Here is a 27,289-nt window from a genome sequence, read left to right as displayed (position 1 = left end):
GATGTCAGTCGCATGTGATATGATACAACTAAATGATGTACCCGTCATTAACTGTGCTCAGGGTACATGGTACTTACTTACCAATTAGTGGTGCTATGTGAAGATCAGGTGCTATCTTACTCCTGGGGTGTTGGTTGGCTCTGATTGACACACTTGGCTTAAATAATAAAGTTTAACCAGCACACCAAGCAAATTTGGATGTGTATTTGGGAATTTCTAAAAGTTTCAATTTGTGCAGTTGATTAGCATTGTAGTTGTAGAAAAAAAAGAACTACAATAAAAGATTCCATTTGATATTATACTTTACAATTCTTGTAATGTACACAGCCATGTACAATGCATACAGAATATGCAAATCTTATGTAAAATCCTTTATACACATTCGCACTTGATCAAGATGTAAATCATTTTATTGAGATATAAATTCATTAAGATATATTATGATTTATCATACATATATGTACACGTATTTATATGCGTACATATATGTGTACATGTGTATATAATATTTTTATAAATATATATATATACATATATAATGCCATTGGCTTGGCTTATATCATAATATTTTCATTATTTACTTTTTTGTTTTAATGCATTCGCAAGATTGAAGTAAATTGTCGTAAAGTATAAGTATATTCAAGTAACTGTAGAGTTGATTGATTTTTGAGAGAAATGGTGGATCTCAAAATATGCTTGAGGGTGCATAAATATTGAATTCAAGTTAGAGTTAAGTTTAATGTACATATATCTTTTCCTTTTTGTTCTCTGTGTATGAAAATTATAAGCAAAGAAAACTTAAGCATGAACACATGTATATGTATGTGCATATATCTTATATACAATGTGTTTTCTGCAATATTGTGAGATAATTTGGCTCACTTTCATTTCTGTCTCATGATGTAACTGTATATATGTGAACATGCCTGTGCTTTTTACCATGCTTGTCTCCAACAACGTGTCATATGTGATTGGAATTATATTACTGCTTTGAATGGTTATTCTTGATATTGTCTAGTAAGAAGTGATTAGTTGGGTTGCATTACATACTCGTTATTTGTGATGTAAGCATATATGGTTGTCAAGATAAACCTTATTGAAAATTGTAGAGAAACAATACAAGTAAACAGAATTGTGAACAAAGTTATTTTAACAAAAACTATTTTCATAAGATAAATGACATATTTTACTCATAACAATACTATTAAATATCATTTAATAACAGAAGGAATTTAACGAGTTCTCTCTTATTTTAAAATATATCTATGATTTTATTACTCGCGTCGAATAAAAAATGATTGCACAGGCGATATTCACTACTTTGACTTTGTAGGCTCATTACTTATTTGATAATTCATTGTATTCTTGAATCATTAACATGTATTGTTAAACAGTGAATGCTTTAGGCACGCATAGATAGTTAATTTTAATTAATACCTATATATCACAAAAAAAAAAGAAAAAAAAATGTTTCCACAAAAAAAACACAATGTATTTAGCGTGTGAGCATGCTTTGCACATAAATGCAGGATATATTTAAAATTGAATTTAATTACAAGCATCCATAAAGCAAATTTGGAGAACCACCAGAATGTGGTAATGTAATGCCCTGAAGCATGATAACCTCTCAATATTAAAAAAAAAAATAATCATCTTGAAAATAATCAGTCCTTTTCAATACTTGTCCATTGGTATACTCAAAATTAGATCGAAATAATTGTTATAGTTTATTGGTCTTTTTAGTAGTATCTTGTAGATTTATGTAATTTTTTGATAAAAGGAACAAATTAATAAATTATACGTGAAACATTTGTTTTAAATACTATATGAATTTTTATTTTTCTAAATTTCTTGCATTATTGCATTGATATAAAATTTAATTTTGAGTTATCATTTTAACATTCGAAGTGAATTTATAACAAACTCCGGATTATAATTAGTATTTAAACATAAAATGTATACGAAGTATAATACACTTGTAGCAGTTAGTAATTCATCATAGCAGTGATTTCGTCTGTGCACTCATAGTTATACAGGAATATACAAATATTATATATATATATAATATGTATATATGTAATATATAATATACATATATCTCAGTTATGAATGTTAAAATGATAGATATGAAACTTTTTTAAAATTTATACATATATACACGTTGAGGAGTGTACTACAATAAGTTGCATAGTATTTTTACTCTCTTCTCAGCAACAGGAGCAGGACCCCACCAATTTGTATATTGCAAACCTACCATTGAGCTTCAAAGAGAATGACGTTGAAGGTTTACTCGCTCAATACGGGCAAGTTATTTCAACGCGTATATTACGCGATACTGCTGGACAAAGTAAAGGCGTTGGATTTGCAAGGTCAGCACTATTTGTATTTGTTATAAACTATTAATATTGCAAAGAGTATTGTTAATAAATATTGATATATTTATAATTATTGGTATCTCAAGTTATTTGTACTTTTACTTCAGGATGGAGTCCAAAGAAAAATGTGAACAGATAATCCAGATGTTTAATGGAAAGGCACTGCAAGGTGCTAAAGATCCTCTATTGGTGAAATTTGCTGATGGCGGTAATAAGAAAAAATCATTATACAAAAGTACAATATGGAGAGAAACTGGAGAGGTAATTAATATTGTTACAGTAAACATTAAAATATGAGCGATACAATATTTTAACGATTGTTACATTTATCTTCACAGAACATGACTTTGAATTACGATACAAGCGGCGTTGGTCAAAACGGGGTTGCAACTACTCACATGCTACCTGCAGCCACTTTAACACAATATAGTCGTCATTATGGCCAAGCTTTACCTGGTTACAGTGTACCAGGAACCCCTTGGGTTACTCCTTATTTGGTGCAGACTGCCCCTCCACACATGCAACAGGTCGACGTGAGTTTTTATACAAATTTTTTGTTGTTTTGTTTGTCTACTCTTTGTACTGCTTATGTATTTACGCAGTACTTTGTATATTCGAAATGGCATTATCCTTTTAACGTTTTCCTGCGCATACTTATTTTATTTATTATTTCATTAGAATGTGTATTTTCCTTAAAAAAGTTCCGAGTTATAAAGGCCGATTGAACTTTTAAATTTATTTGTGCGTTACAGTACTATAATACCGATGAAATGATACAAATACACGAACTTTTGAATTTAATATAAATTTTATGTTATAGATGATGCCATCAGCTGATCCTAGCAACCCACAGTACAGTATGATTCCTCAGCTTACTACACAAATGTCTACATTGCATCTTGGCACTGGTTCCGTAAGTTTTGTATTCTCGTTCTTTCCGATATTACGGGTTTCAATTATTATTTACTCTAATATTTCGTTTTGCAGTACATAGCAGCAAGTCCGCATCCTTATCCTTATACTTACCCTCCTAGCATTATTCATACCATGCCATTGGGTGATTCTGAACAGACAAGTAACGCTGCATCTCCTGATGACTCCTATCAACAATACCAAGCTCAGCAGCCTAAGTAGGCTACGGTTTTTAGGTATACACAATATTCTTTTAACAGTTCTAATTCAATGATTATATATTAGGATGTTCCGAATTTCATCATAGAAAAATTCAATATATTTTTTAAACATTGTATGCAGAAAGTCTATTATTTTTTTTTTTTATTATTTAATGAAATGGACTTACAGCAGTTTCATAATGAACGGCTCATGTATTTTTTCTCTTTAAATAAATACGACAATGTTTTTAACATATCGTGTGAATTAATAACTATTACGATACAAAATGTATATATTTATTCATAAATATTGTAATTGTGATATTTCAGATACGATTACACCGAGGGTTATGTAAGTTAGGAGAGCCACACCTGTTGATACACGAAGGATTATATTAATGAAGAATAGATGAGACTAAATACATTACATAAAGTCAGATAAGATTCTTCCTCATGATAATTGACTTGCCAGCCATCTTTTATACATTTTATCCACCAGATAAATAGGTGAAAGTAGTTAATATTTTCCAACGATTAGAGAATGAATGTTGTCATAAGAAGGGGTACGAGTGCTCGTGTCATCTACATTGTTCGGCACCAGCACGGCTCCATACGCTGTAACGCCAACAAATCATTACGACAGTGACAAAATTGATATTCTGCGACGGACAGTTTAGTGTCAAGCTGATAGGCTTCCAGGATTAACTTTAGGTATTACATTTACTAAGGAGACGATAAGTCGAAGCTGAACGCTTGAGAGTGTGAATAAATATTTTAACAAAAACTGTAAACTATAAAAGAAACGCTGCTCAGAAATATACAAAGGAGAATTCTTCCCAAGAAATAATATAATAATATACAGAGAAAAAGCACTTCCAATGCTAGAGTTGATAAAAAAAAAAAGTACATTCAGATTCAGTTGATTGTAATCAATACCTACCGGACTCGTGCCAGCTGGCTGGCCGGTGGCTGGGCTGCAAAAGAAGAGACATCGACCAGTGTTCTTTTCTCGCAAAGATACTGAAGGAAAAACTCTTCCTTAACAGCACACACCACCCCATCCACAAACTGCACTCTCATCACATTGTTTCTTTTTGTTTTCTTCTGTTTCGTTCAGACATTCCAAGCTAGGCACATATATTGTATGTATGTATTGCCACGCGGAGATTTTTATCTACTTTTACAAGTACGGTTCGCGTTCTCATTTTAATCACGGACGAATATATTTTATGGATGAAAAGAAGCGAGGATTTAAAAAAAAAAAAAAATATGAAGGAAAGCTTTATTTCTAAAGGAAAAAAAACTTCAAGATATATGTAATTATTGTAACAAGAACGAAAGGAACATAGTACTTTTTAGAGGATTTATATTTATGAGTACAGTTACTACGAATCGATATCAGTTTTAATTGTACAGTGAATACAGATATTTTTTTTAGAATTGTGCCTTTTCAGACAAATCCGCTAGACATGGATATGCTGAAAAATATTATAATATATTTTTACGTCGGTATGTAAATGCGAAACTTGAGCCAAATTTTGATCTTCTAGTTAAGAGAATATAATTGTTTTTGCGTTGTAGCCAGTTAATATCACTGCGTTTGTTTTTTGGTTACGAATTCGAATAGATTTTGTATGTGTATAGTTGCCACTAATGGGATTGACGGGCCGAAACACCGTACGGTCCGTGCGGAGTCTAGGAACAAAAAGAAATCAAACGGCGGATCATTGTAAACCGAGATAATTCACACCGCCCGAGAAGAGAGACAGTAGGCTTGTTACGACGGGATACGATAGATAGAGTGTAAATTAATTTATTATATCGAACAAACGAATAACGCGTTACTAAATGAACGAGGATAATGGGACTGGAGGAGAACGGTAAGCGAGAGGATCGAACGCGAAGAAACAAAACGAAAAGAAAGATAAAAGTCGAGGATTTTCAATCTACGCGGTATCTCGAGAAAAACGAAAAAAAAAAAATGATAAAAAGAAAAAAAAAGAAAGAAGAAGAAAAAGGGACACCCTCCTCTCCTGCGTTCCTCTAAGCCCGTTTTTTTACTATCCGGCACAGTTTTCACGTTGTCTGACTTAGATCGAGTCGAGAAAGGACGATTAGCAGAAAGCTTTCTACCAAATATTGCGAGCTCCGGGCTCGAAGTGGGTGGGCAGGTAGTTAGATAGAGTTAGAGGCGATCGTAGCTATTATTATAATATTACAATAATATGCTGTATTATTATAATTAACGATTACTATTATTGACGTCATCTAAAGTATGAAAGATTTTTACACTGTTGAGACTTGAAGTAAATAATATATTTAGTTTATTTTGGTACATCACGATTTGATGACAAGAGATAAAAGATGAAAAAAGTGGTATGAGCTATTTTTTAAGAGACCGATTATTACTCGATTTGAGTCCACGCATTAAGGGAGAGAAAAAAAAGAGAGCGAAAGAGAAAGATAGAGGGACGAAAGGGAGAACCTATTTGCGAGTGTGTAAAATTGTTGCACAAGCGATTGTCACCACGACTGACAACAAAAAAAATCACATGTGATTATATAGTGAATTTTGAAGAATTTTACTAATAGACTTGTACTAAATAACTAATTATTATTGTGACGACCAAACAAAAGAGCAGCATTTAGTGCTGACCGAGCGGAAGAACGGATGGTTCGGCCGACAAAAAAAAAAAACGCCAGCTCCCACAGATACGGAGCCGCACTGGAGAGCGGGGGCAGGGAAGGAGAAAAAGAGAGAAACAGGAAAATCAGAGTGCAAGGAATAACGTGCGAAAGGTACGAAGAAAGAGAGCGGGCGAATGAAAGCAAGAGTGAAAGGATTTAAAAAAGAAAGCGTGAGGAAAAGGGGCTGAGAGGGGTCAAAGTGGGAAACGGAGTGAAAGTGAGACGAACGAGCGCGCAACTATTGTATAGAACGTGAAAGAAAAACACAGCGAGACGTTGTGTAGTTAGTGTTGACTATGAATAGGCTAGGCACCATTTTGGATAGGAAGTAATCGATTAAGTGAATTAAGTTTAGGTAGATAGTTAGCTGATAGTTAGGATACAACTGCCTCTCCATGTTGAACACATTAGGCGAGGCACCGTTCAGCCTATGCACCTCGCACCCGTCAAGACTGACTGGCTATTCATATTAATAAATATATATTATTCTACAACATATTATCTACTGTAATATAATAGTAAGGACTGCTTGCTGCGCACCGCGGGTCGGGTGCTTGGGCTGGCCGGGTGTGGTTTACGAAAAACCATTTGGAACTTCGTTTTCCAAGCAATGCTGCTTTCCGTAAGCTTTCTCTAGAATTCTAGCGTAGCCTCTTTTAGATTAGAATCACACGTAGTTGTAGGCTGAATGTAGAAAGATGAGAATAAAAAGAAAAAAACGTAGGGTGTTTTTTAAGTAAAAAAAATAAACATTAGTCGAATATCGGCTTAAGCGAAGCGAGTCCGAGTTGACTCGATGATGTCGCGACGCATCATCGTACTTCGACTTGTACAGTCTCTTAGGTTCATCGTGTTTTTAAGTCATTGTTTTACATTGTTAAGCGATAGTTTTTTTTTTTTTTTTTTTTTTTTTTTTAAGCTGTATCGAGAAACGTTTTTCCATTGCCCCTTCTTTTTCTAACTTCTACACTTTGCCCTCTCCCCTCCGTTCCTTCTACGATCTGATCCCCCTGATCCCCCTTCATTTCTCGATCCTGTGTTTACTGTCTTTGTCGCGTTCGAATTCTTTCGCGTCGTAAGACGAGACGAAAAAACATGTAATTCTCCAAAACAATACCATACCGTCTGCTTAATATTTCTGTTTCTTCTCTCCATGATATTGTTATGCGGTGTGCGACCAATGAGAACACGAAAACAAAGAGTTCTCGAGAGTAAACGAGAGAAAGAAAAGAAACGATGCCGATGCATCGTAGTTACACAGTTCGCATCCGTACGAGGATTGATTTAAGAAAAAGAAGAATGAAAAGAAAAAAAAAACTAGGTTCGGATACTTTAAGATGGCGAGGCATAGCACGTAATGAAATTCTAGATTAAGGCAAGTGTGTCATAGCTAGTTAAGATAGGGACTCTTAGAAGTCGATAGGTGCTGTAATAAAAACAAAGTTTAACAACGGTCAGAATTAGATTTTTCATGAAACTCGAAATAAGAACAGGGCATACGCCACTAAAAGTGCCCTTAGTTTATTTTGGATCGTTTAAAAACGCTAGTCTTTGTGTGAGATAATGTGGGGGTTAGATAGGGTCTTCTAAAAAATAAAAACGGAAAAAAAATTGAAAAAAGTGCAAACGAAAACAGACAACAAAAAGAGAGAAAGAGAGCGAGAGAGAGAGAGAGAGAGCGAGAGATAGAGCGAAAGAGAACGTGAGAAAGTGATGATTACAATGCGAGAACGCGAGAGCGAGAGAGAAAGTGCGAGACCGAGCATGTGGTGTGTAGGTGTATGCATAATTTATAATGCGTACTTTAAAACCATCTGCCTATTACACGACACAGACTGCAGACACACTGTTACTGTAAACTGCACACTGCGTGTGCACGCTCTAAACGTCACTCTACACTTTGTATCAGAGCGTGCACCGAACAGTTTTAGAGTTACTTACAAGTATGGTTTGGTATATTTCAAAGTGAAAGAATCAAATTCTTAATTATTATCATCCCTTATTTTTGATCAATAAACGATCTGTTTTGGGGATTTATTCGAATCATTTTCTTTCCTTTCCTGAGTTTCGCCGTGGGTCCAGCGAGAATCGCTATTTCATCTTTTTCCGTGTACAGAGAGTGAATCCCCAAATACACGTACGATGTTTCTTTCTTACACACGCCTTTGGTCTACCGTTTCGACTGGGTTCGATTTCGTTGTTACTTTTGATTTCTCTTAACATTTTTCTGTTTCTTTTTTTCTGTCTCCAACGTAGCAAACATCCGCAAGAATGCAACAAACGAAATGTAAAGTCTGTAAAATAAAAACTTACTCTCGTACAAAAATCAGTGACTGTATTTACACATACTCCACACTGAATATGCCTTCTGTCGAATCAACTAGAGACTATTGTATATGCCTTTTTCGAATGAAAAAAATAAGTCCCCGACACATTTTTTGGTATCCTTTAGAACTGAAAGAGAGCTTAACGAATTAAACGAAAAAAAAGAAGTTGTTTAAAATACACGTTCTTCTCCAATAGGCATCGGTTAACGAAAATATACTATTGCGTATACTACTGTGTAGCAGTACAGTATCTGCAATAGACTGAACAATATTGTCCTTTGTAAGTAATGTTAAAATCATAAGCCCCCCCACATTATCCTAACGTATTGTGTAATACATCCAGCGTTCGCCTCTATTACAACCGACGGTAGAATTGTTTTTGCGTGACACAAGACCATGGAGAATTAACATGCCATGCTCGATTCTGGCACTACGGTAGAACCTAATGAATTTTCTCTTAGTAATTTTAACATCTTACGCTGATGCGATTTGTACTATTTTGAGTAAATGCTGCTTTGATTTGTGCGTAATAAAAACGATTCGAGATTCTTTGGAAAAAAAAAACAACGAGGTGCTGGCAATGTACGAACGATTACTAGATCTCCTGTTTTGTCAATTAAGTGGTGATTTTATAATGATGTAAAATACGAGGGTAAATTAAAAACTGACACATTGCAAAAGATTTCATTGAAATAAAAAGTGCGAATTTTGATTTGACGCTGAGAGCCTTTTCTTGAGCCACGAGAAACTTTTTACTTGGGGACACGTTCGTTTTTGATTTTCTAGATCTGTTTATTTGTACGAAAATAGTTTGTAATTACTTGTACACATAATTTTGATTTGCATTCACGTTTATTTCGAATATGTTGCTAACGAAAGAACGGACCGTATGTTTCTATTATTTTTACTGTGAAATACATTGTTTTCATGGTCAATACGTTTTATGACGGCAATATATGGAATTCTATTTCATTTAGACGGTTACATCGTTTGATTTAGAATATAATAAATATTAAAATAATAAAAGAAAAGCTTATTCTTAGTAATTTGCACTGTTTGCGAGACTTTCTTTCTCTGTTATATTTAGGAATTACAAGCCGTTCATTTATCGCTAACATGTTTTGACTTAAATATTCTTACAGTGTTATCGGCACCTCCGGACACCATGAATTTGGGATTAGACCAGTTACAACATAATACTTTGTCCTCGTGTCCGGAAAGATCGAACAATGGTGCTTTTGGGCTGCAAAAAGGCACTCGATTTAAAGAAAAAAGCCTATGTACATATTATCGAATAACTTAATTATTAACTAACCTTCTGGTATCCCACAGTTTCATATCATTATCATATGCTCCTGAAATAAAAAGATTTTCGTCCACGATTGACCATCTTACAGACTGTACCCATTGTGTATGAGAAGTGAATAGTGTTTTTACAAGGGTTCCCTCTAAAAAGAATTACAATTATTATAGAATTCACAACGATTAATGATCTTATTAAGTATATTATGATCAAAACCTGTAGATCTTGGATCGTATAATCGGATGTGCTTGTCAGCAGATGCTGCTACAATAGCGCGACACAACGGGGAATAATCGATGTCGAAGAAACTTTTATTTCCAGCAAGTTCATGTTTAATTCCTCCTAATTCTGAATCCCATACTTTCATCGTATGATCCCACGACGATGTTATAAGTTCTGTTCTATCTGACCATACTATACCACTAATAGCTTCTTTGTGGCCTTTCATTGTCTTTCTGGGTACCTATACGATACAAGCACAATTATACTATTACATGTTGAAGTAAATTATCGTGTTAAACTTCTATTTTCTATATACGTCTATCTATTGTGCTTACTCTTGTTTTACCGTGTTCAGACTTCAATCTTTTTGAGGTGGATTCACCGTCCTCGTTTTCATCTTCGGTAGCTAGGAAAATCGATAAGAACGAAACATTATTTTCATTTCGAATTGCAGTTTTTAATGAATTAAAAAAAACTATTGACATACTTACAAGTAGACCAAATTTTGAGCATTGTATCCCAAGCTCCAGTTGCAATCAACGATTTGTCATAATTAACACTAACAGCTTCGAGTCCGCGTTCGTGTCCTCTGCATACATGTATACAGTCTACAGAATTTTCTGTAATATTCCAGTCCCATATTATAGCTGTTTGATCTTGAGATGCACTGTACATTTCAAAGTGATACAGTTAGTATTATAAAAAAATATACTCTATTACCAATGGTTTTGAGCAGTACCTAACAAAACTGGCAGTATCACCATTCATAGATATCCATGCTACTGCTTTGATGGGTGATGTATGACCAGGAATTACAAGATGATGTTTTCCTCTTGTTGTCCAGATATGTAGTGTATTGTCATAGCAACCAGTTAGTATCCTATTAAACACTTTATTTAGTATAAATAAAATAATATTCTGAAACATTTTGATATAACTACTCTTAACAAATGTCATAAAAAGTAACCATTTCTCGCAAACAGCAACAGCAGATACCCAATCATCATGTATAAGACAATCCTGAGGTTCTGGTGGTGGATATTTCTCAACATATTCAACATTTATTACTTCCTCTGTTGAAGCATTTCTCTCAGCTATGTGCTCGGATAACGAGGTACGTAGAAATTGGGAAAATACCAAAAAATCAAATTCTATTCTATTTTTTATACCGCCAGACTCTGGAATAAAAACATGAAATTTTTTAAATTTATATATACGATTGAAGTTTATCAATATGTAATTGAACAATTTCATACCTTTTAAAAGTTCATTTACAAGCGTGTTTAATTCGTTTGGTACAATAGTCGTATGCACAGATAATGGAAAATCTGCAACTGCATATCTAAAATGCAAAGTATAGCTTCAACATATATGTTACGATTTCGTGTATAACACACGTGGCCTGTAATATATGAAGTAAAGTATTTTACGGAATACTATGTGCACATAACGAAATAACTTAACCTAACACGGTGTATCAGAAGAAACAACGAAAACACTTACTGTTCTTGCTTAGTAAGAAATCTTATTTGTACTTGTCGAGCATCTTCGTTTACACTGAGATTAGCCATCGTAGATCTTGTGTTATTAGTTAGCTTTATGTATTTTGTATAAATCGTAAACCATAAACACCACACGTGTACGCTACATTTTAAATTACCTACTATCGATACATGTATCGATCAGAGATGCCAGACGGAGCCCCGGGTGCACTGGGAACACATCATTCCACTTTCTCACACTATGCCAGATCACGTATGCATACGTGATCTCGTAGAGTGTCGGAAAGTCGACAAAGGCAAACTGCATACATGCCCCTCCTTCTCGATTCACCGAAGCTGCCCGAAGTAATTTCGGATCGTCTAACATGTACTTCTGCATTTTGTTACAGGCCTCTGCTGACCGCTGCTGACCACTCCTAACACTTCTAACAACGTATAACGATTACGACTGGATACTGCCAGCCTCCCCCAGCCTCTGCTGGCTTCTGATGTCCTCTGCTGACCACCGCTTATATTTCTGACAACCTATAACGATTACTACTGACTTCTGCTACCCTCTGTTGGTCTTTGCTGATCTCTGTCAGCGTGTGCTTGTCTCTGCTGAGCTTTCCTGGCCTCTGCCGTACGCTACTGACCACTGCAGGTATTTCTGATAATGTATAACGATTACTACTTACTACTGCATGCCCCTACAAGTCTCTGCTTGCCTTTGCATGCCTTTGCTGGACTCTGCTGAACACTGCTGACCACCCCTGATGCTTCTGACATCGTATAACAATTACTACATGCTACTGTTCGCCCCTGCTGATCTCTGCTTGCCACTGCATGCCTCTGCTCGTCTCTGCTGACCGCCACTGACCACTCCTGTTACTTCTGACAACGTATAACGATTACGACTGGCTACTGTTAGCCTCTCCCAGCCTCTGCTGGCCTCTGCTGACCACCGCTTATATTTCTGACAACGTATAACGATTACTACTGACTTCTGCCTGCCTCCGCTGGACTCTGCTGACCGCTACTGACCACTCCTGATACTTCTGACAACGTATAACGATTACTACGTGTTCCTGCTTGCCCCTGCTGGACTCTACTTGCCTCTGCATGCCTCTGCTGTCCTCCGTTGGCCTCTGCTGATCGCTGCTGACCACTGCTGGCCACCGCTTATATTTCTGGCAACGTACAACGATTACTACTGGCTACTGCCGCCTTCTGCTGACCTCTGCCAGCATCTCCCGACCTAAGCTGGCCTCTGCCAACATCTCCCGACGTCAGCTGACCATCGCTGACCACTGCTGACCGTTGCTGACAACTTGTGACATGATGTAATATAATATAATATGTTTATATGTATTAAAGTTTTGTATAATGCAAATCTATGACAATAAATGATATAATTTTAAAGTATTCAATGTGTTCTCATCATTTTTTACCGTCCTTTTCCTCTCCAAATCATTCTCTTACCTATAAGATGCGTCCCACCTTCTTCGCAAGTTCACCAGCATTTTAGAAATGTTCCGGGAACTTTGGAAATCCGAATTTGACCTTGACCTTGGCCCAGTTTCGAAAGTGGGTCAAGGCCATTCGAATCTTAGAAAAATTCCGGCCGCTTTGGAAATCCGGATGGCCTTGACCCAATTTCGAAAGTGGGTCAAGGCCATTCGAAATTTCAGAAATCTTCCGACCGCTTTGGAAATCCAAATGGCCTTGACCCAATTTCGAAAGTGGGTCAAGGCCATTCGAAATTTTAGAAAAATTCCGGCCGCTTTGGAAATCCGGATGGCCTTGACCCAATTTCGAAAGTGGGTCAAGGCCATTTGAAATTTCAGAAATCTTCCGGCCGACTTGGAAATCTGGATGGCCTTGACCCAATTTCGAAAGTAGGTCAAGGCCATTCGAAATTTTAGAAATCTTCGGGCCAACTTGGAAATCCGAATGGCCTTGACCCAATTTCGAAAGTAGGTCAAGGCCATTCGAAATTTCAGAAATCTTCGGGCCAACTTGGAAATCCGAATGGCCTTGACCCAATTTCGAAAGTAGGTCAAGGTCATCGAATTTTAGAAATCTTCCGGGCGCTTTGGGAATCCGGATTTGGCCTTGACCCAGTTTCGAAAGTGGGTCAAGGTCACCGGCATTTCAGAAAACGCTCCAGGCACTTCGGAATTCCAGTTTTAAGTAGAGAAACGGTTTCTTATAACTAAGGGAATAATGGGGAAAGGAAAAGAAAGGTAAAAGTGACGAGAACACATAGAATTCTTTGAAATTATATCATTTATTGTCATAGATTTACATTATACAAAGTTTTAATACATGTACATCGTGTTAGAAGTTGTTAACAAAGGTCAGCGTGGTCAGCAGGGGCCAGCAGAGGTCAGCAGAAGGATGCAGAGGCATGCAGAGGCATGCAGAGACCAGCAGGGGCAAGCAGTAGCAAGTTGTAATCGTTATACGTTGCCAGAAGCATCAGGGGTGGTCAGCAGAGGTCAGCAGAGGCTGGGAGAGGCTGACAGTAGCCAGTCGTAATCGTTGTACGTTGTCAGAAGTAACAGGAGTGGTCAGTGGCGGTCAGCAGAGACGAGCAGAGATCACCAGGGGCGAATAGTAGCATGTAGTAAGCGTTATATGTCGTCAGAAGCATCAGAGGTGGTCAGCAGCGGTCAGCAGAGACGAGCAGAGGCATGCAGTGGCAAGCAGAGTCCAGCAGGGGCAAGCAGGAGCAAGTAGTAATCGTTATACGTTGTCAGAAATATAAGCGGTGGTCAGCAGAGGCCAGCAGAGGCTGGGAGAGGCTAACAGTAGCCAGTCGTAATCGTTATACGTTGTCAGAAGTAACAGGAGTGGTCAGTGGCGGTCAGCAGAGACGAGCAGAGACATGCAGTGGCAAGCAGAGATCAGCAGGGGCGAACAGTGGCATGTAGTAATTGTTATACAATGTCAGAAGCATCAGGGGTGGTCAGCAGTGTTCAGCAGAGTCCAGCAAAGGCATGCATAGGCACGCAGAAAACTGCAAAGGCAAGCAGAAACTTGTAGGGGCATGCAGTAGTAAGTATTAATCGTTATAGATTATCAGAAATACCTGCAGTGGTCAGTAGCGTACGGCAGAGGCCAGGAAAGTTCAGCAGAGACAAGCACACGCTGACAGAGATCAGCAAAGACCAACAAAGGTTAGCAGAAGTCAGTAGGAATCGTTATAGGTTGTCGGAAATATAAGCGATGGTCAGCAGAGTCCAGCAGAGGCAAGCAGTAATCAGGGGCAGTCGATAACAGTCGCTGTATGGTGTGAAAAGTTGTCGGGAGTTCTGTACTTTTGTCAGCACTGGTCATCAGAGGTTATCAGAGGCAAATAGAAACCAGGAGTAATTTGCAGAGTTCAGTAATGAACTCTAGGAAAGGCAAGTAAAAATGCCTGGTCAATCGAGAATCTCGGCTCGAGATTCCAAATCGTATGCCGTAGACGGAAGGTCGGATTTCAGTTGTTAAGAGCGAGAAGGCAAATGTGAGCCTTTCTCTCTCGACTCCCACAAAATAATCGAGAAAGAGGGCATGTGTCAGTTTGCCTTTGTCGACTTTCCGAAATTCTACGAGCTCACGTACGCGTGATCTTCCATGTGTGAGTAGGACACCGGGTGCTGAATCTGGCATCTCTGACTAGAACACCTCCTATGGCCTCCTATTCTGGTTTACCGAATTATACGCGACGCAACGTATAACGTATGTGTCTTTTCTATGACTGAATCAAAAGACGAAAAATAGGACTAAACAAAATAAGCGAGTTAAAGAAGGCAAATGTGAGCCTGCCTCTCTTAACTCCCATGAGACGTGTCCACGGTGCACTCGGCGCTTCGTCTGGTATCTCTGGTTTATACTAGAGATGACAGATCATGCGTATGTACGTGAGCTAGTAGTGTTTCGGAAAAGCGACAAAGGTAAACTGACTGCTCTCCTTCAAGAGTCTCAGAGACGGTCCAAGTTTGTCGTCAAATAGTTCACTATCTGCAACGCTAGATGGCGCTTATTTACCGACCTCGAACCCTCTGGTGCTAAAACGCCCAAGCTTGTCGAGAAATCCATCTAGCGTGGGCGATCCGAACTATTCCACGACAAACTTGGGCGTTTTAACACCAGAGGGTTTGAGGTCGGTAAATAAGCGCCATCTAGCGTTGAAGGTAACGAACTATTCCACGACAAACTTGGGCGTTTTAACACCAGAGGGTTTGAGGTCGGTAAATAAGCGCCATCTAGCGTTGAAGGTAACGAACTATTCCACGACAAACTTGGACGTTTTAACACCAGAGGGTTTGAGGTTGAAAATAAGCGCCATCTAGCGTTGAAGGTAACGAACTATTCCACGTAAACTCGGGCGTTTTAAAACTTTAAATATGGCGTCGCTCTGACTCGCATGAGAGCTTTACACGTGTTTTTGATTGAAACCGAGGGAATACAGTGAAACATTTACTTTCTGCAAAATAATGTCATAATCGTTGAAGCTGCAATCACCGAGACACAATGGCACCTAGAGGTACTTTCTAAATTATATAAATACTATAAATACTATTATTATCTCTACCTTCATTGCGTTCTTGTTCGGTGTATTTTACAAGGTAACCGTTGTTTAAAACACATAATATTTACAGGAAACAGATTTCGCGAGCGTCCACCTATCAGTGAAGAAATATTAACAAAACATGGTAAAGGCGAGGGAATTGATTTGAGAAAGAAAACATCTAGGATACGGAATGAAGTGATAAGACGGAAGTTAAAGACCAAAGAGAATGTTATAAATCGTACGGTAGAAGAAACTGCTCGTGCAGAAGTACTTTTAACGGGGGATTATGGTTGTTTGGAAGCCGATCCTGGAGAAGTAACTACAAGATTCAAACAAAAACAAATTGCAGCTAGTGTAGACATAACCAGCGCAGCTAAGCACTTTACATTGAACTTAGAATTCGGTCCGTACTGTATAAGATATACCAGAAATGGCAGACATTTAATTCTTGGTGGAAGGAGGGGACATGTAGCTGCTTTAGATTGGGTGACAAAAAGATTGGCCTGTGAAATGAATGTAATGGAATCTGTGCACGATGTGGCATGGCTGCATCTAGAAACAATGTTCGCCGTTGCACAGAAAGATTGGGTGTACATATATGACAACCAAGGGATTGAAATTCATTGCTTAAAAGCAATGAATAAAATTAATAAACTGGAGTTTTTACCTTATCACTTTTTGCTTACCAGTGCATCCAGGGATGGTTATTTGGCCTGGCTCGACGTCTCTATAGGGAAATTTGTAACCTCTTACAATACTAAATTAGGAAACATAGCAGTAAGTATGAAATTGTCAATGTTCCTTCGTACGAATAAAATAATTGTTTGTTTGCCAGGTAATGACTCAAAATCCAAGTAATGCTCTATTATGCGTGGGTAGTGCACAAGGTGTAGTCTCTATGTGGTCTCCAAATAGCAGAGAACCATTAGCAAAAATGTTATGCCACACGCAAGCCATAACTGCTTGCGCCGTTCATCCGTATGGAACTTATATGGCAACTAGTTGTCCAGCTAGGTTCGTGAAGGTGTGGGATATTAGGCAGTTAGCAGGCCCGGTGCACAATTATCGCACAAATTCACCTGTTCAACATTTATCTTACAGCCAATGTGGTCAATTGGCAATGTCAATGGGGAATTTAGTAGAAATTTATCGGTAAACGACGCTTTATAAGACTCGCGTTAGATGGGAATCTACTGTAGTTTCGATGAATTTCAATTCTTGTTAATTAGACCCGGCGCGGATGAAATGAAATCGTACTTGAGGCATAAAGCTGATTGGACGGTGACAAGTATGCAGTTTTGTCCATACGAGGATGTCTTGGGTATTGGCACAACAAGAGGAGTTTCCTCTCTCTTAGTACCCGGGAGCGGGGAAGCTAACTACGATGCTCTGGAAAGCAATCCGTTCCAGACTAAGGGCCAGAGACGCGAGAACGAAGTGAAGGCTCTGCTAGATAAAATTCAACCGGAATTGATCACTTTGGATCCAGTTGCCATAGCAGAAGTAGATGTTCCTACTTTGAGAGACAAAATCGAGGCGCAAAAGAAGCTTATCGTGAGTATCAGTTGAAGTTACATTATTCCGACTCTACTGGTATTGTCTAATGCAATTGTAATCTATATGCAGCACGTTAAGCCAAAAGACATAGACTTTAAACCGCGCAGAACGAAAGCTAAAGGAAAGGGAGGAACCGCCAAAGTAATTAAAACTAAACAGATTCTTAAGGATTTAAGTCGAAGGGTAAGTATATCCGGTACTTGGGCAAATCGTAATTTGATTATACGCAGAATGCAAATATTAAAAATTAATTGTTTTAGGAAACCTTTGAGAATGTACGTCAGGCAGCAGGCGTACGGCCAGATGAGAAGAAAAGGGAAGCACCTAAAAGAGATTATGGAGTGTTAAACAGATTCGTATCGAAATCTAATAAAAGTACATCAAGATAGTAAAATAGAAATTCCAAGACTATATAATTATTTTAAATTTAAGGTGCATCGTTTGTATATTTGATTATACGTTGTGACTCGAATGATTACAAATAAATTTTATTAAAGAAAACTATACAATGCCGTTCCCTCAATGATTTGGTACCGCATAAAATTTCTATGTAAAACGAATAATTTATTTCTCAAGATTGTTCGTAAATGCTCTATATATCGATACAAAGATTATGGGGACAATCATGCGATACGTGCTATAAAATAAAAACATGTTCAACGTTGAATAATATATTATATATGTACCTAGTTAAAGTAGCGAGGTTTTTAATAAAACAAGTACGTATCTCACGTTTTTGCTCCTATAATTTAATAAGTCCTATATTAAAAAGAGAATAATTTATGGAATTGTAATTAATTTTGGAAAAGGGTCCGAGTAAATTCAATATAATCCAATGCTCCCGTAATCGGTCGTTCCGTTTTCGGATCGACGTAAGGTTTCATGCGGGCTACGCAGTAATCGGCCATCTCCTTCGTAAGGTTCTAAAAAATTAACGTCACATCGTCAATAAATATTTAAAAAACCATTTAAAAATTTATACTCACAGCATATAATTCCTCCTTCGTAACATACGGCCGATCCGCGGCAGTAATGGCGCGGAAAGCGTTTTCTATTTCTTCGGAACTCTGCACGTTTTCGGTTTCCTTGCTAATCATGAATGCCATGTACTCTTGCAACGATACGTAACCATCTCTATTCGGATCAACGATATCTAAAACGAATAAACGAAGTTTAGAATCCTCCGCGATTCCCCTTTACACTTTGATCTACGAACTTCGATCGGAGACTAACTAACGGATAATACGATTAATAGAGTAACAAACCTAGAATGTTTTCGAATTCTGGATCGGGCTGGCCCTCTTCCACCATCGGTAGATCGTAACCAAGCGCTCTTAAACACGACTTGAACTCCTGGTGATTCAGACGTCCGCTCTTGTCTTTGTCGAAGTGTTTGAACATCATGGAGAATTCTTTTAGTGCATCTTCGGAAACACCGGACTGGTTACGCGCCTGTATTTGCTGTTCCAAGTTGTGCTGCATACGCATTCCCAGTTGATCTAACTGATCCCACTGCTGCGCCAACCCCACAGTACTGTGTTCCGTGTAACGATTATCTAGAATTAAATGCTCTTCCAAAATTGCACCCAGATCTTCGATCTTCTTCAAATCTTGACGACGCGCACGAACCTCTTGAGTTTTCCTCTGTACACGCGAACAAGAAGTACACGAGAGTAAAATCTAATTTCTAGAAATACCAGCATAAGGTTTAGTTAACTTTACCTTTGTAGCTTCCAGTTGCTGTTCCAACGACCCTGACCCTTCCATCATAGATGTTCTGTGACCATGAAAATAGTTACAAACGTGAAAAATGATCAACAAGATCAAAGTAACGAAACTAATTTATACATGTTCGAAGCTTTCGTATACCTCGTCTCTGCCAACCACTGATGGAACGCGTTCGCGTGCTTGGCAAACTCTTTACGTAGTTTGTCGTTCTCTTCTTGCCGTTGTGCCTCCTTCGCGAGCTCCACGTCGCGCTCTTTGATTATTTTCTGCAGATTACGCCACGTATCCTCCAACGCTTCCATCGTGAACCACGTGTACGGATTCGGGCCGACGTTGAAGCTCTTGATCTGTCTGTCCAGAGCCGCGAGAGCGTCGAAGTCCGCCTCGGCCGAGGACAAGCTCGCTTGGAATTGCGCGTGAGCTTCCCTGAGCGCTCTGATCTCCTCGATGCTGTTGCAACGAACAGGATCGGTCAGATCCTCCTCCGCGTTCTCGAACCACGAATTGAAAGCGGACGCCTTCTTGGCGAACGTCAGGTACAGTTCCTCGATTTGCCTGAACTGATCCTGCATCCTCAACAAACGTTGCTTCCTCGCGTCGGAGTCGGCCAGGAGCTTCTGCCAGCGGGCGATCACGTCCGCGTGACGTTTCTGAATGCTGGGCGTCTGGTTGTGCCCGGAATCGACCAGCATCTCCTTCAGTGACGTGATATTCTGAATTCCCTCGTGCTCGAACGCGTGCAGACCCGCGTCGAAGGTCTCCTGCTTGGTGAGCAGCGTCTGAACGGTGGACAGGTCGCGTCCAAACTCCTCCGAGCGCACGTGGGTCTCCTTGTCGGCGATCCACGATTCAACAACGTCCGCTTTCCACATGAACTGCAGGTAGGCGGAATTGTCATTGAGTCGGATCTTCCTTCTGCCCGCCAGGGCGCCAAGTTGTTCCAGTTTATTGCGCAGCTGGGCGCATCTCTGGCCAATGGCGTCCGCACGGTGGTTGCCAGCTTTGATCAGAGCCTCGCCGGCCTCGCAGATGTCCTTGCAACGATCCCCGTGCACCGCAAAATCGGTCTCGAACGCGTCGTGCTTCTTCAGCAAACCCTGCACGGCGGCCATAGTGTCACCATAGTCCTCCACCGACAGCAACTGTTGCTTCTCCGTGATCCACGCCTCCTCTTCCTCGACCTTGGCCAAGAACTGCTGATACGTAAGCGACTCGTCCAGCTTCTGGCCTCTGTTGGCGGCCAGCTGCTTGAGTTCCGCCCACGCCTGGTTCAGCAGCTTGAGACGTTGCTCGATCTCAGGTACGCTGAAGTTCGAAACGTCCATCAACTTCTCTCCGGCCTCTTGGACCGCCTGTATGGCAGGCTCGTGGCTACCCAACTCGGCCTCCAGTCTCTTGTGCTTCTTCTTCAGGTTCTGAACGCCGGTCAGATCGCGACCGTAATCGTCCGAGCCGACCAACAGCTTCTTCTCTTTGATCCACGACTCCTCGTCTGCTATGTCTCTGAAGAACTGATGCAGCGTGTTCGCCTCGTTCAGCCTAGCCTGTCTGTGAGCAGCCAAGTTGATGATCCTCTCGTAACGTTCGTTGATGCTTTGTCGTTTCTCTTGGATGCCGGCCGCGTCGAATTGCCCGCTCTCGATCAGAGAGTCCGCCTGCGCGTTCATGTCCTTGATCCTGTCGTCGTGCGCCTGGATATCGGCCTGCACCAACTGATGCTTCTTCATCAGATTCTGCACGGAGGCCAGATCCTTGCCCGCGTCCTCGGACGTGAGCAAACTTTCCACCTCGCCTAGCCAGAAGTCGAGATCCTTCACCGCGGCTATGTAGGTGCGTTGCTTGTTCGCCTCCTTAAGCTTCATCGATTTCTCGGTGGTCTTCTGTGTGAGGTACTCCCACTGGTCGGCGATCGACGCCAGCCTCTTTTGAACAGCGTCCTCGGAACCGGCGCATTGATGTTTCTCGATCAAATTACCGCCCATCGCTAGCACCGACTGAATCCTGTCCGCGTTCGCTGCCAACTCTGCCTCGAACGCTTGGTGTTTCTGGTGTTTGGACTGTATGTTCGCCGGATCTTTGTAGTTCTCCTCGGTGGCCAGCTGGAGTTTCTCGGCAATCCAGTTCTCCATCTCGTCGGCATCGCGCGAGAATTGCTGCAGAGTCTGGGACTCGCCCAACTTGGAACGTTTCTCGATGAGAGCGTCCTTCAGGTGTTTCCAGCGGTCCAACACCTGACAACGTCTCTCGTCGATCGGTTTCGCGGCGTAGTGCTCCGCGGCTATCAACTGATCCGCCAGCGTCTGCAACGTGGCGATCTTCTCTTCGTGGGCGTTGATCGCTTTGTCGAAGTCCTCGTGCTTCTTGATCAGAGCCTCGACGTTGTCGCTGCTGTCGACGGTGTCAGCGCTGCTCAGGAACGCTTCGCGAGCGCTCATCCAGTTCTCCGCTTGCTCGCAGTCTCTGCAGAAAAGTTGCAGCTCCAGATTCTGATCGAGTTGCATGCGTCGTTGGACCCACGCTTTCTCCAGCTCCTGTCGAGCCTCGGCCATGGACTCGAGCTTCTCTTGGATCTCGACGCTCGCGTAATGACTGGACTGCAGAAGCTGCTGGCCGAACAGCTCGAACGCTTGGAAGGTGCCGGCTCTGGCGTCGATCTCCATTCGATGTTCCTGCAACACAACAGCGAGACTATGCTTCAGCGCGCCGTTTCGAGTACCTCTATATAAATTCACACGCATGGTTTTGCATACGTATCAATCCACTCGACCATAGACACTACGATAAGCGGTAGAAAAAGGCAGCAATTACACTATAAGAAGCATTGAAAATATAATACGTATAAAATGTTCAAAGGTGTTAATAGGCGGTGTCTTCGTTACAAAACATCGACCTGCCAAATCTCTTCTCTTTCATGAAAACAAAGTTTCACCAACAACAACAACAAAAAATATACCAAGTGATTAATCGTAAGAATACGTATTTCGTTTCATGCTCAAACACTTTCCGATACCTCCTGAAGTACGCCGTATCGTGCGTCTATCTCTGCTCTGTGATTCTATAATTCAAATTACTCGTGAACGACCGGTGTGACCATTGGACGATTATCATTAATAACGATTAATTCAAGAACTGCTCGAGACTCACCTGATGACGTTCGAGCAAAGCTTCCGCGCCGGTGACGTCGGAAGCCAGCTCCTCGGAAGCAACCAGACCCATCATCGAATTGATCCAAGCCATCAGATCCCGATAGTCGCTGAGGAACCGTTGCAAGTCGTAGGAATCCAGCAACTTCTCCTTTCTGCTGTTTGCCTTTGCCGTCAACTGAGTCCACTCCTCGTTGATCTCTTTCTGCTTGGCGTACGTCTGCTCGGCGGTTTCGGGATGCGACTGCATTAATCGATTGGCCGTTTCGTCCAGCTGCTTTATCTTGTCTCCGAGAGCGGCCAAGTCCCTCTCGAGACCCTCGTGCTTACGCTGCAGGGCTTGCACGCTGCGTAGATCCTTTCCAAGGTCGTCGTTGTTCAGAGCCGCGTCCTTCTCGCGAATCCAATCCTTGGTCTCGTCGACGTCGCGGTGGAACCGCTGAACCTCGTGAGCGGAACCCAACTGGTTGGCCCTCTCGGCGGTTAGAGTCTGCAGACTGGTCCATTTCTCGTTCAGGTCCTGTATCTGCGTCTGAATCTTCAGAGCCGCCTCCGTCTGTCCCAGGCTCATCAACTGAACAGCGATCTCGTTCATCTCCGCCAGCCGTACCTCGTTGGCCTTCAGGTCCGCCTGGAAGTCGTCGAACTTCTTCTGCATCACCTCCACCTGTTCCAGGTCTTCGCCAACGTCCTGAACCTGAGCGTGATTCTCCTTGTCCTTGATCCAGGTAGCCAGCTCTGCAGCCTCTCTCACCAGCACGTAAGCCTTGGCTGTTTCGTTGAGTTTGTTCTGTCGTTCGCGAGCCAGTCTCAGAAGATCGTCGTACTGACCCTCGATCTGCGACTGTCTTGCAGCGATGGAGCTCTGCTCCCTGGCCAGGTTCTGCTGAGACGCGCTGAGGCCAGCTTCAGGCTCGACGCGCTTCACGTACGCGGCTGGAACAAAACCCTGACGATCGTTCACCTCTACCTTCCACCAGTCCTTGTTGTTGGAGTTCAGGAGCGTCAGCGTGTCACCCTTCTTCATAGATACCTCACGCGGCGACTTTTCGGTGTAATCGTACAGAGCGACGACGCATTCCTTGCCGGTGATGTCGATGGTGGGCGTCTCTTGCTGACGACAGGAGGCAGCCTGGTCCCTGAGCGCGGCTATGGTGCTCGCGAATGCCTCCAGGTCGCTGACCAACGCCTCGTGTTTCTTCAATAGAGCCTCGGAGCTGTCCTCGTCCTTACCATAATCCGCGTTCATGACGATCGGTCTTTTCTCCTTCATCCATGATTCCGCCTCGTTCGCGTCCGCAAAGTACTGATGCGCCTGAAGGGAATCGTCCAGGTCGTTCTTGCGCTGACGAGCCTTCTCCTTCAGCTGTCCCCAGTGCTCGTCCAACGCGGCCAAACGTTGACTGATCTCCTCGGCCGCGAAGTGACTCTCCTCCAACATGGTGGCGCCCGCCTGGCAAACAGCAGCCACGCGAGACTCGTGGTTGTTTATCTCGGCCAGGACCGCCTGGTGTTTCTTCTGCAAGTTCTGTACACCGATCAGGTCGCGGCCACGGTTGGTGGACGCAGCCACCGGCTCCTTCTCGCGGATCCAAGCCTCCTCGTCCTCGATGTCCCTGAACAGTTGCTGCACCTGCAGAGAGTCGAGGAGCCGTTGCTTTCGGATGCTCATCGGTCGTTGGAGTGCGGCGTACCTAGCGTGCAGCTGGTCCTGCTTCACTTTGATGTTGTTCGCATCGAAATGGCCCGACTTGACGAACTGCTCCGCGGCTTGGGTGATGCCCTCGATTCGGTCCGAGTGGGACGCGACGTCGGCCTCGAGCAGGGCGTGCTTCTTCTGCAGGTTCTGCACGCTGGTCAGATCTTTGCCGTAGTCCTCTGACATCAGTTGTCCCTCGACCTCGGACAACCACAGTTCTATGTCCTCGACAGTGCGATTAAACTGCTGTTGCTGAGAAGCTTCTTGCAGCTTTGCACCTTTCTTCTCAGTGGCGTGTGTGAGGCAATCCCACAGCCTCATGATCTCGTCTGTACGAGTACGAATTCGATCGCTGGCGTAGTGGTCGCTCTCGATCAGCTCTCGACCGGTCGCCACCATCTCCTCCATGCGAGTTCTATTCGCGTTCAATTCTTGCTCGAAGTTTTGGTGCTTCTGCACCTTGCCGTTCAGATTGGTGGGGTCCAAGTAGCTGTCGTCGGTGGCGAATTTTAATTTCTCGTTCACCCAACCTTTTGTTTCGTCGCAGTCGCGCTCGAACTGCTGCAATTTGTACGCGTCTTCCAAGCGACGTCTCCTCTGTGCCGACTTCTCCAGAAGAACGGCACGCCTCTCCAACAGAAAATGACGTCTCTGGGCCACGTCGTCCGCCGCGTAATGTTCACCCTCGATCAGTTTCCCGGCGAATTCGTCCAACACGTTAATCTTCTCCTCTTGGGCCGCCAAAGACTTGTCGAAGTCTTCGTGCTTCTTGATAAGAGCTTCCACGCTGTCGAGCGAGTCTCCTAGATCCTCGTTCGCCAAGAATGCTTCTTGTTTGGCCATCCATGCGTCCGCCTGTTCCGCGTCTCGATAGAACAACTGCAAGTCCATACACTGTTCGTACAAGATTCTCCTCTTCTCCCAGAGACTCAGGAGAGACTGTTTGTCCTCCGCGAGGGAATTTAACTTTCGAGCCACCTCCTCCGCGGCGTAATGTTTCTTTTCCAAGAGTTTGTTGCCAGCCAAGGTGGTCGCGTCGAAGCTATCCGCCCTGGCGTCGATCTCTCCCTTGTGTTCCTGATGCCTCTCGACGAGGGCCTCCGAGCCGGCTACGTCCTTAGCCAATTCGTCCGCCGATATAATCGCGCGCATATCGTTCATCCACGAAACCAGGTCCCTATAGTCGGCTAAAAATCTGTGTAAATAGTAAGACTCGTCGAGCTTCAGACGTCGTTCTTTTGCTTTTGCCGTTAAACTCTCCCACGATTGCAAGATCTCTGCGCGTTTAGCTTGAATTTGTTTCGAATGGTCTGCCTGGTGAATAGCTGCCAGACGATCCGCCTCGGCTCCCAGGGTATACACTTTATCCTCCAAAGCCGCCAAATCGCGTTCTATGCCCTCGTGTTTCCTCTGTAACGTTTGCACGCTCGCGAGATCGCGTCCAAAGTCGTCCGAGGAGAGGACGACATCCTTCTCGGCGATCCAAGCCATCGTTTCGTCCGCGTCCCGATTAAATCTCTGGATCTCGTGGGCGCCAAACAATTTCTCCTGCCTCAAAACAGCAAGCTGTTTCAATCTCTGCCAAGACTCGTTGAGTTCTTCCTTTCTGCGTAAAATAGTATCGCGCTCTGGGTGTCCATCTAAGAGAAGCTTGTATGCCAGCTCGTTCACTTCGGTCACTCTGTATTCCTGGCTGGCCATATCCTTCTGAAACTCGTCGAACTTCCTTTGCAGCACTTCTACGTGTTCCAGGTCGTGCCCAAATTCGTCGGTCGTCACGAATGCTTCTTTGTCATGGATCCAGAACATTACTTCGTCGCAGTGTCTGATAAATTGTACGAGAACTAAGGCTTGTTGAAGTTTGAGACCCTTATCGGCTAATCTAGCCAGCAGTAACTCCCACAGACGATGCAGGTCCTCTACAGAAATCATGGTAACCTTGTTATTAACGAATTTTGTATTAAAAGATTAAATGAAAAGAGACCATGGTTGCCCCAAGAGGATATTTACCCAATCTTTTGCGGATGACATCGCTTGCAAAATGATGCTGTGCAATCATTTCAGAGCCCGTGTTATCAAGCGACACTATGGCATTGGAATGGGCGGCAACTTCTGCTTCAAATGCTTGATGTTTCTGTATTTTTGCTTGAAGATTCGTCGGATCCTTGTAGCTTTCGTCCGAGGCAGCTTGTAATTTTTCGTAAATCCATCCCTCGAGTTCGTCCGCATCTCGCTTAAAATACTACGGACCGACGGATCTCGTTAAAACACGTACCGGACACGCATCGTAAGAACGAATGATTAGAAAAAAGCATACCTGAAAGCGACGGGAGTCCTCGAGTTTGTCTCTCTTGTTACGCGCTTCCGCTTTGAAATTAGCATACCGACTCAGAACCTGTTCTCGCCTCTCCTGAATGTCCTCAGGATTCTCCAAAATTTTCACTTCCTTTGGCGTGATCTGATCCATTTTGAACGTTATTTACCGTTCGGCATTCGTGGAACAATCACTCCTCTCCAAAATGGCCACAGGGTGTGGCAAAGTCGATTATTTCTGTAAAACCAGTCGTTACATTACATTGATAATACGTTTATTCAATTATCGCTAACAATTACCGATCTATACAACCGCTGTTCCAATTATTTTCACTCGAAACGATGTAAAACCAATGTATACCTTGTATAATTTTGTTAGAATCTGACACGCACAATGACAACTTTCGCTCGTCGTGGTTCAATAATGACTGCGGGATTATCTACGCCCATACGACGAATAGCGAGCCAATGAAACCATTCCATCGGATCCGCGTACGTGATTGGTCGACTAATCTCACGGTAGGCCAATCCGGTGTCTTCTTAAGACGCGGGCTTTATCAATCGTTTTTATATATAAGCATTACGTCACTGCAGTGTAATCACCTCTACAAGTACTTCCTAAAAGTGGATGGTACTTAAAAGTATCATGACTAATTTTTATTTTAGTTTTTCTTTCTTATATGCAAACCAATTCTTTAATTACAGGTTCATACATTATTCTAACTACTCGAGTTAAAGAAAATAATATTTATAAACGTAATAAACTATTTTATATTA

At 42.0% G+C, this 27,289-nt stretch overlaps 4 protein-coding genes across 14 annotated transcripts in view; 2 read left to right on the top strand and 2 right to left on the bottom strand.

Moving 5' to 3' along the window:
• Shep (RNA binding motif single stranded interacting protein alan shepard) overlaps positions 1-8,208 on the top strand; it is a 42,093-nt gene extending 33,885 nt beyond the window's left edge. For 6 of the 9 annotated variants that reach the window (XM_076771081.1, XM_076771088.1, XM_076771085.1 and 3 more), the window contains exons 6-11: positions 2,212-2,369; positions 2,483-2,636; positions 2,714-2,908; positions 3,196-3,288; positions 3,363-3,523; positions 3,818-8,208. In XM_076771081.1, the coding sequence (XP_076627196.1) occupies positions 2,212-2,369; positions 2,483-2,636; positions 2,714-2,908; positions 3,196-3,288; positions 3,363-3,509 (747 nt within the window). In that variant the 3' untranslated portion in view covers positions 3,510-3,523; positions 3,818-8,208. The remainder of the gene's footprint in view (positions 1-2,211; positions 2,370-2,482; positions 2,637-2,713; positions 2,909-3,195; positions 3,289-3,362; positions 3,524-3,817) is intronic. The other 3 variants (XM_076771087.1, XM_076771084.1, XM_076771082.1) reach the window with 2 other exon arrangements.
• Positions 8,209-9,335: 1,127 nt separating this feature from the next.
• Positions 9,336-11,730, bottom strand: LOC143344737 (ribosome biogenesis protein WDR12 homolog). The gene is made up of 9 exons (XM_076771089.1): positions 11,531-11,730; positions 11,284-11,369; positions 10,995-11,205; positions 10,767-10,907; positions 10,519-10,694; positions 10,363-10,433; positions 10,022-10,268; positions 9,818-9,950; positions 9,336-9,745 (listed from the first exon to the last, which is right to left on the bottom strand). The coding sequence occupies exons 1-9, from the start codon at positions 11,596-11,598 to the stop codon at positions 9,604-9,606; spliced, it is 1,275 nt and encodes a 424-aa protein (XP_076627204.1). The 5' UTR covers positions 11,599-11,730; the 3' UTR covers positions 9,336-9,603.
• A 4,180-nt stretch (positions 11,731-15,910) lies between these two features.
• On the top strand, positions 15,911-18,056 carry LOC143345125 (WD repeat-containing protein 46). The gene is made up of 6 exons (XM_076771954.1): positions 15,911-16,045; positions 16,161-16,849; positions 16,908-17,224; positions 17,302-17,626; positions 17,699-17,812; positions 17,890-18,056. The coding sequence occupies exons 1-6, from the start codon at positions 16,033-16,035 to the stop codon at positions 18,016-18,018; spliced, it is 1,587 nt and encodes a 528-aa protein (XP_076628069.1). The 5' UTR covers positions 15,911-16,032; the 3' UTR covers positions 18,019-18,056.
• Positions 18,057-18,357: 301 nt separating this feature from the next.
• Alpha-spec (alpha spectrin) lies at positions 18,358-26,945 on the bottom strand. Of its 3 annotated transcripts, none has more exons than XM_076771952.1 (10): positions 26,874-26,945; positions 26,517-26,750; positions 26,210-26,441; positions 22,502-26,118; positions 22,368-22,412; positions 19,499-22,026; positions 19,352-19,406; positions 18,895-19,273; positions 18,616-18,782; positions 18,358-18,552 (listed from the first exon to the last, which is right to left on the bottom strand). In XM_076771952.1, the coding sequence occupies exons 2-10, from the start codon at positions 26,664-26,666 to the stop codon at positions 18,424-18,426; spliced, it is 7,302 nt and encodes a 2,433-aa protein (XP_076628067.1). In that variant the 5' UTR covers positions 26,667-26,750; positions 26,874-26,945; the 3' UTR covers positions 18,358-18,423. The 3 variants fall into 3 exon arrangements, with proteins under 3 accessions (XP_076628067.1, XP_076628066.1, XP_076628068.1); XM_076771951.1 differs by having other exon boundaries at positions 26,813-26,940; XM_076771953.1 differs by lacking the exon at positions 22,368-22,412 and having other exon boundaries at positions 26,813-26,940.
• Between the last annotated feature and the right edge of the window lie 344 nt (positions 26,946-27,289).

Source organism: Colletes latitarsis, chromosome 8 (genome assembly GCF_051014445.1).
Source record: "Colletes latitarsis isolate SP2378_abdomen chromosome 8, iyColLati1, whole genome shotgun sequence".
In the NCBI taxonomy this organism is placed as follows: Eukaryota; Metazoa; Arthropoda; class Insecta; order Hymenoptera; family Colletidae; genus Colletes; species Colletes latitarsis.
Note: the sequence above shows the minus strand (reverse complement) of the source record. Positions and strands in the feature narration are given on the sequence as shown.

What these genes read in the sequence shown, in the direction of transcription:
- LOC143344737 (XM_076771089.1), bottom strand. Translation starts at nt 11,598, where the DNA reads ATGGCTAATCTCAGTGTAAACGAAGATGCTCGACAAGTACAAATAAGA. An exon ending in TTTCTTACTAAGCAAGAACA is followed by an intron (nt 11,370 to 11,530) that starts GTAAGTGTTTTC and finishes TTTGCATTTTAG; the next exon opens with ATATGCAGTTGCAGATTTTC. An exon ending in ATACGATCCAAGATCTACAG is followed by an intron (nt 9,951 to 10,021) that starts GTTTTGATCATA and finishes AATTCTTTTTAG; the next exon opens with AGGGAACCCTTGTAAAAACA.
- LOC143345125 (XM_076771954.1), top strand. An exon ending in AGGCGCAAAAGAAGCTTATC is followed by an intron (nt 17,627 to 17,698) that starts GTGAGTATCAGT and finishes ATCTATATGCAG; the next exon opens with CACGTTAAGCCAAAAGACAT. An exon ending in TTAAGGATTTAAGTCGAAGG is followed by an intron (nt 17,813 to 17,889) that starts GTAAGTATATCC and finishes TAATTGTTTTAG; the next exon opens with GAAACCTTTGAGAATGTACG.
- Alpha-spec (XM_076771952.1), bottom strand. Translation starts at nt 26,666, where the DNA reads ATGGATCAGATCACGCCAAAGGAAGTGAAAATTTTGGAGAATCCTGAG. An exon ending in TGTCATCCGCAAAAGATTGG is followed by an intron (nt 26,119 to 26,209) that starts GTAAATATCCTC and finishes TGATTTCTGTAG; the next exon opens with AGGACCTGCATCGTCTGTGG. An exon ending in AGCAACTGGAAGCTACAAAG is followed by an intron (nt 19,274 to 19,351) that starts GTAAAGTTAACT and finishes TCGCGTGTACAG; the next exon opens with AGGAAAACTCAAGAGGTTCG.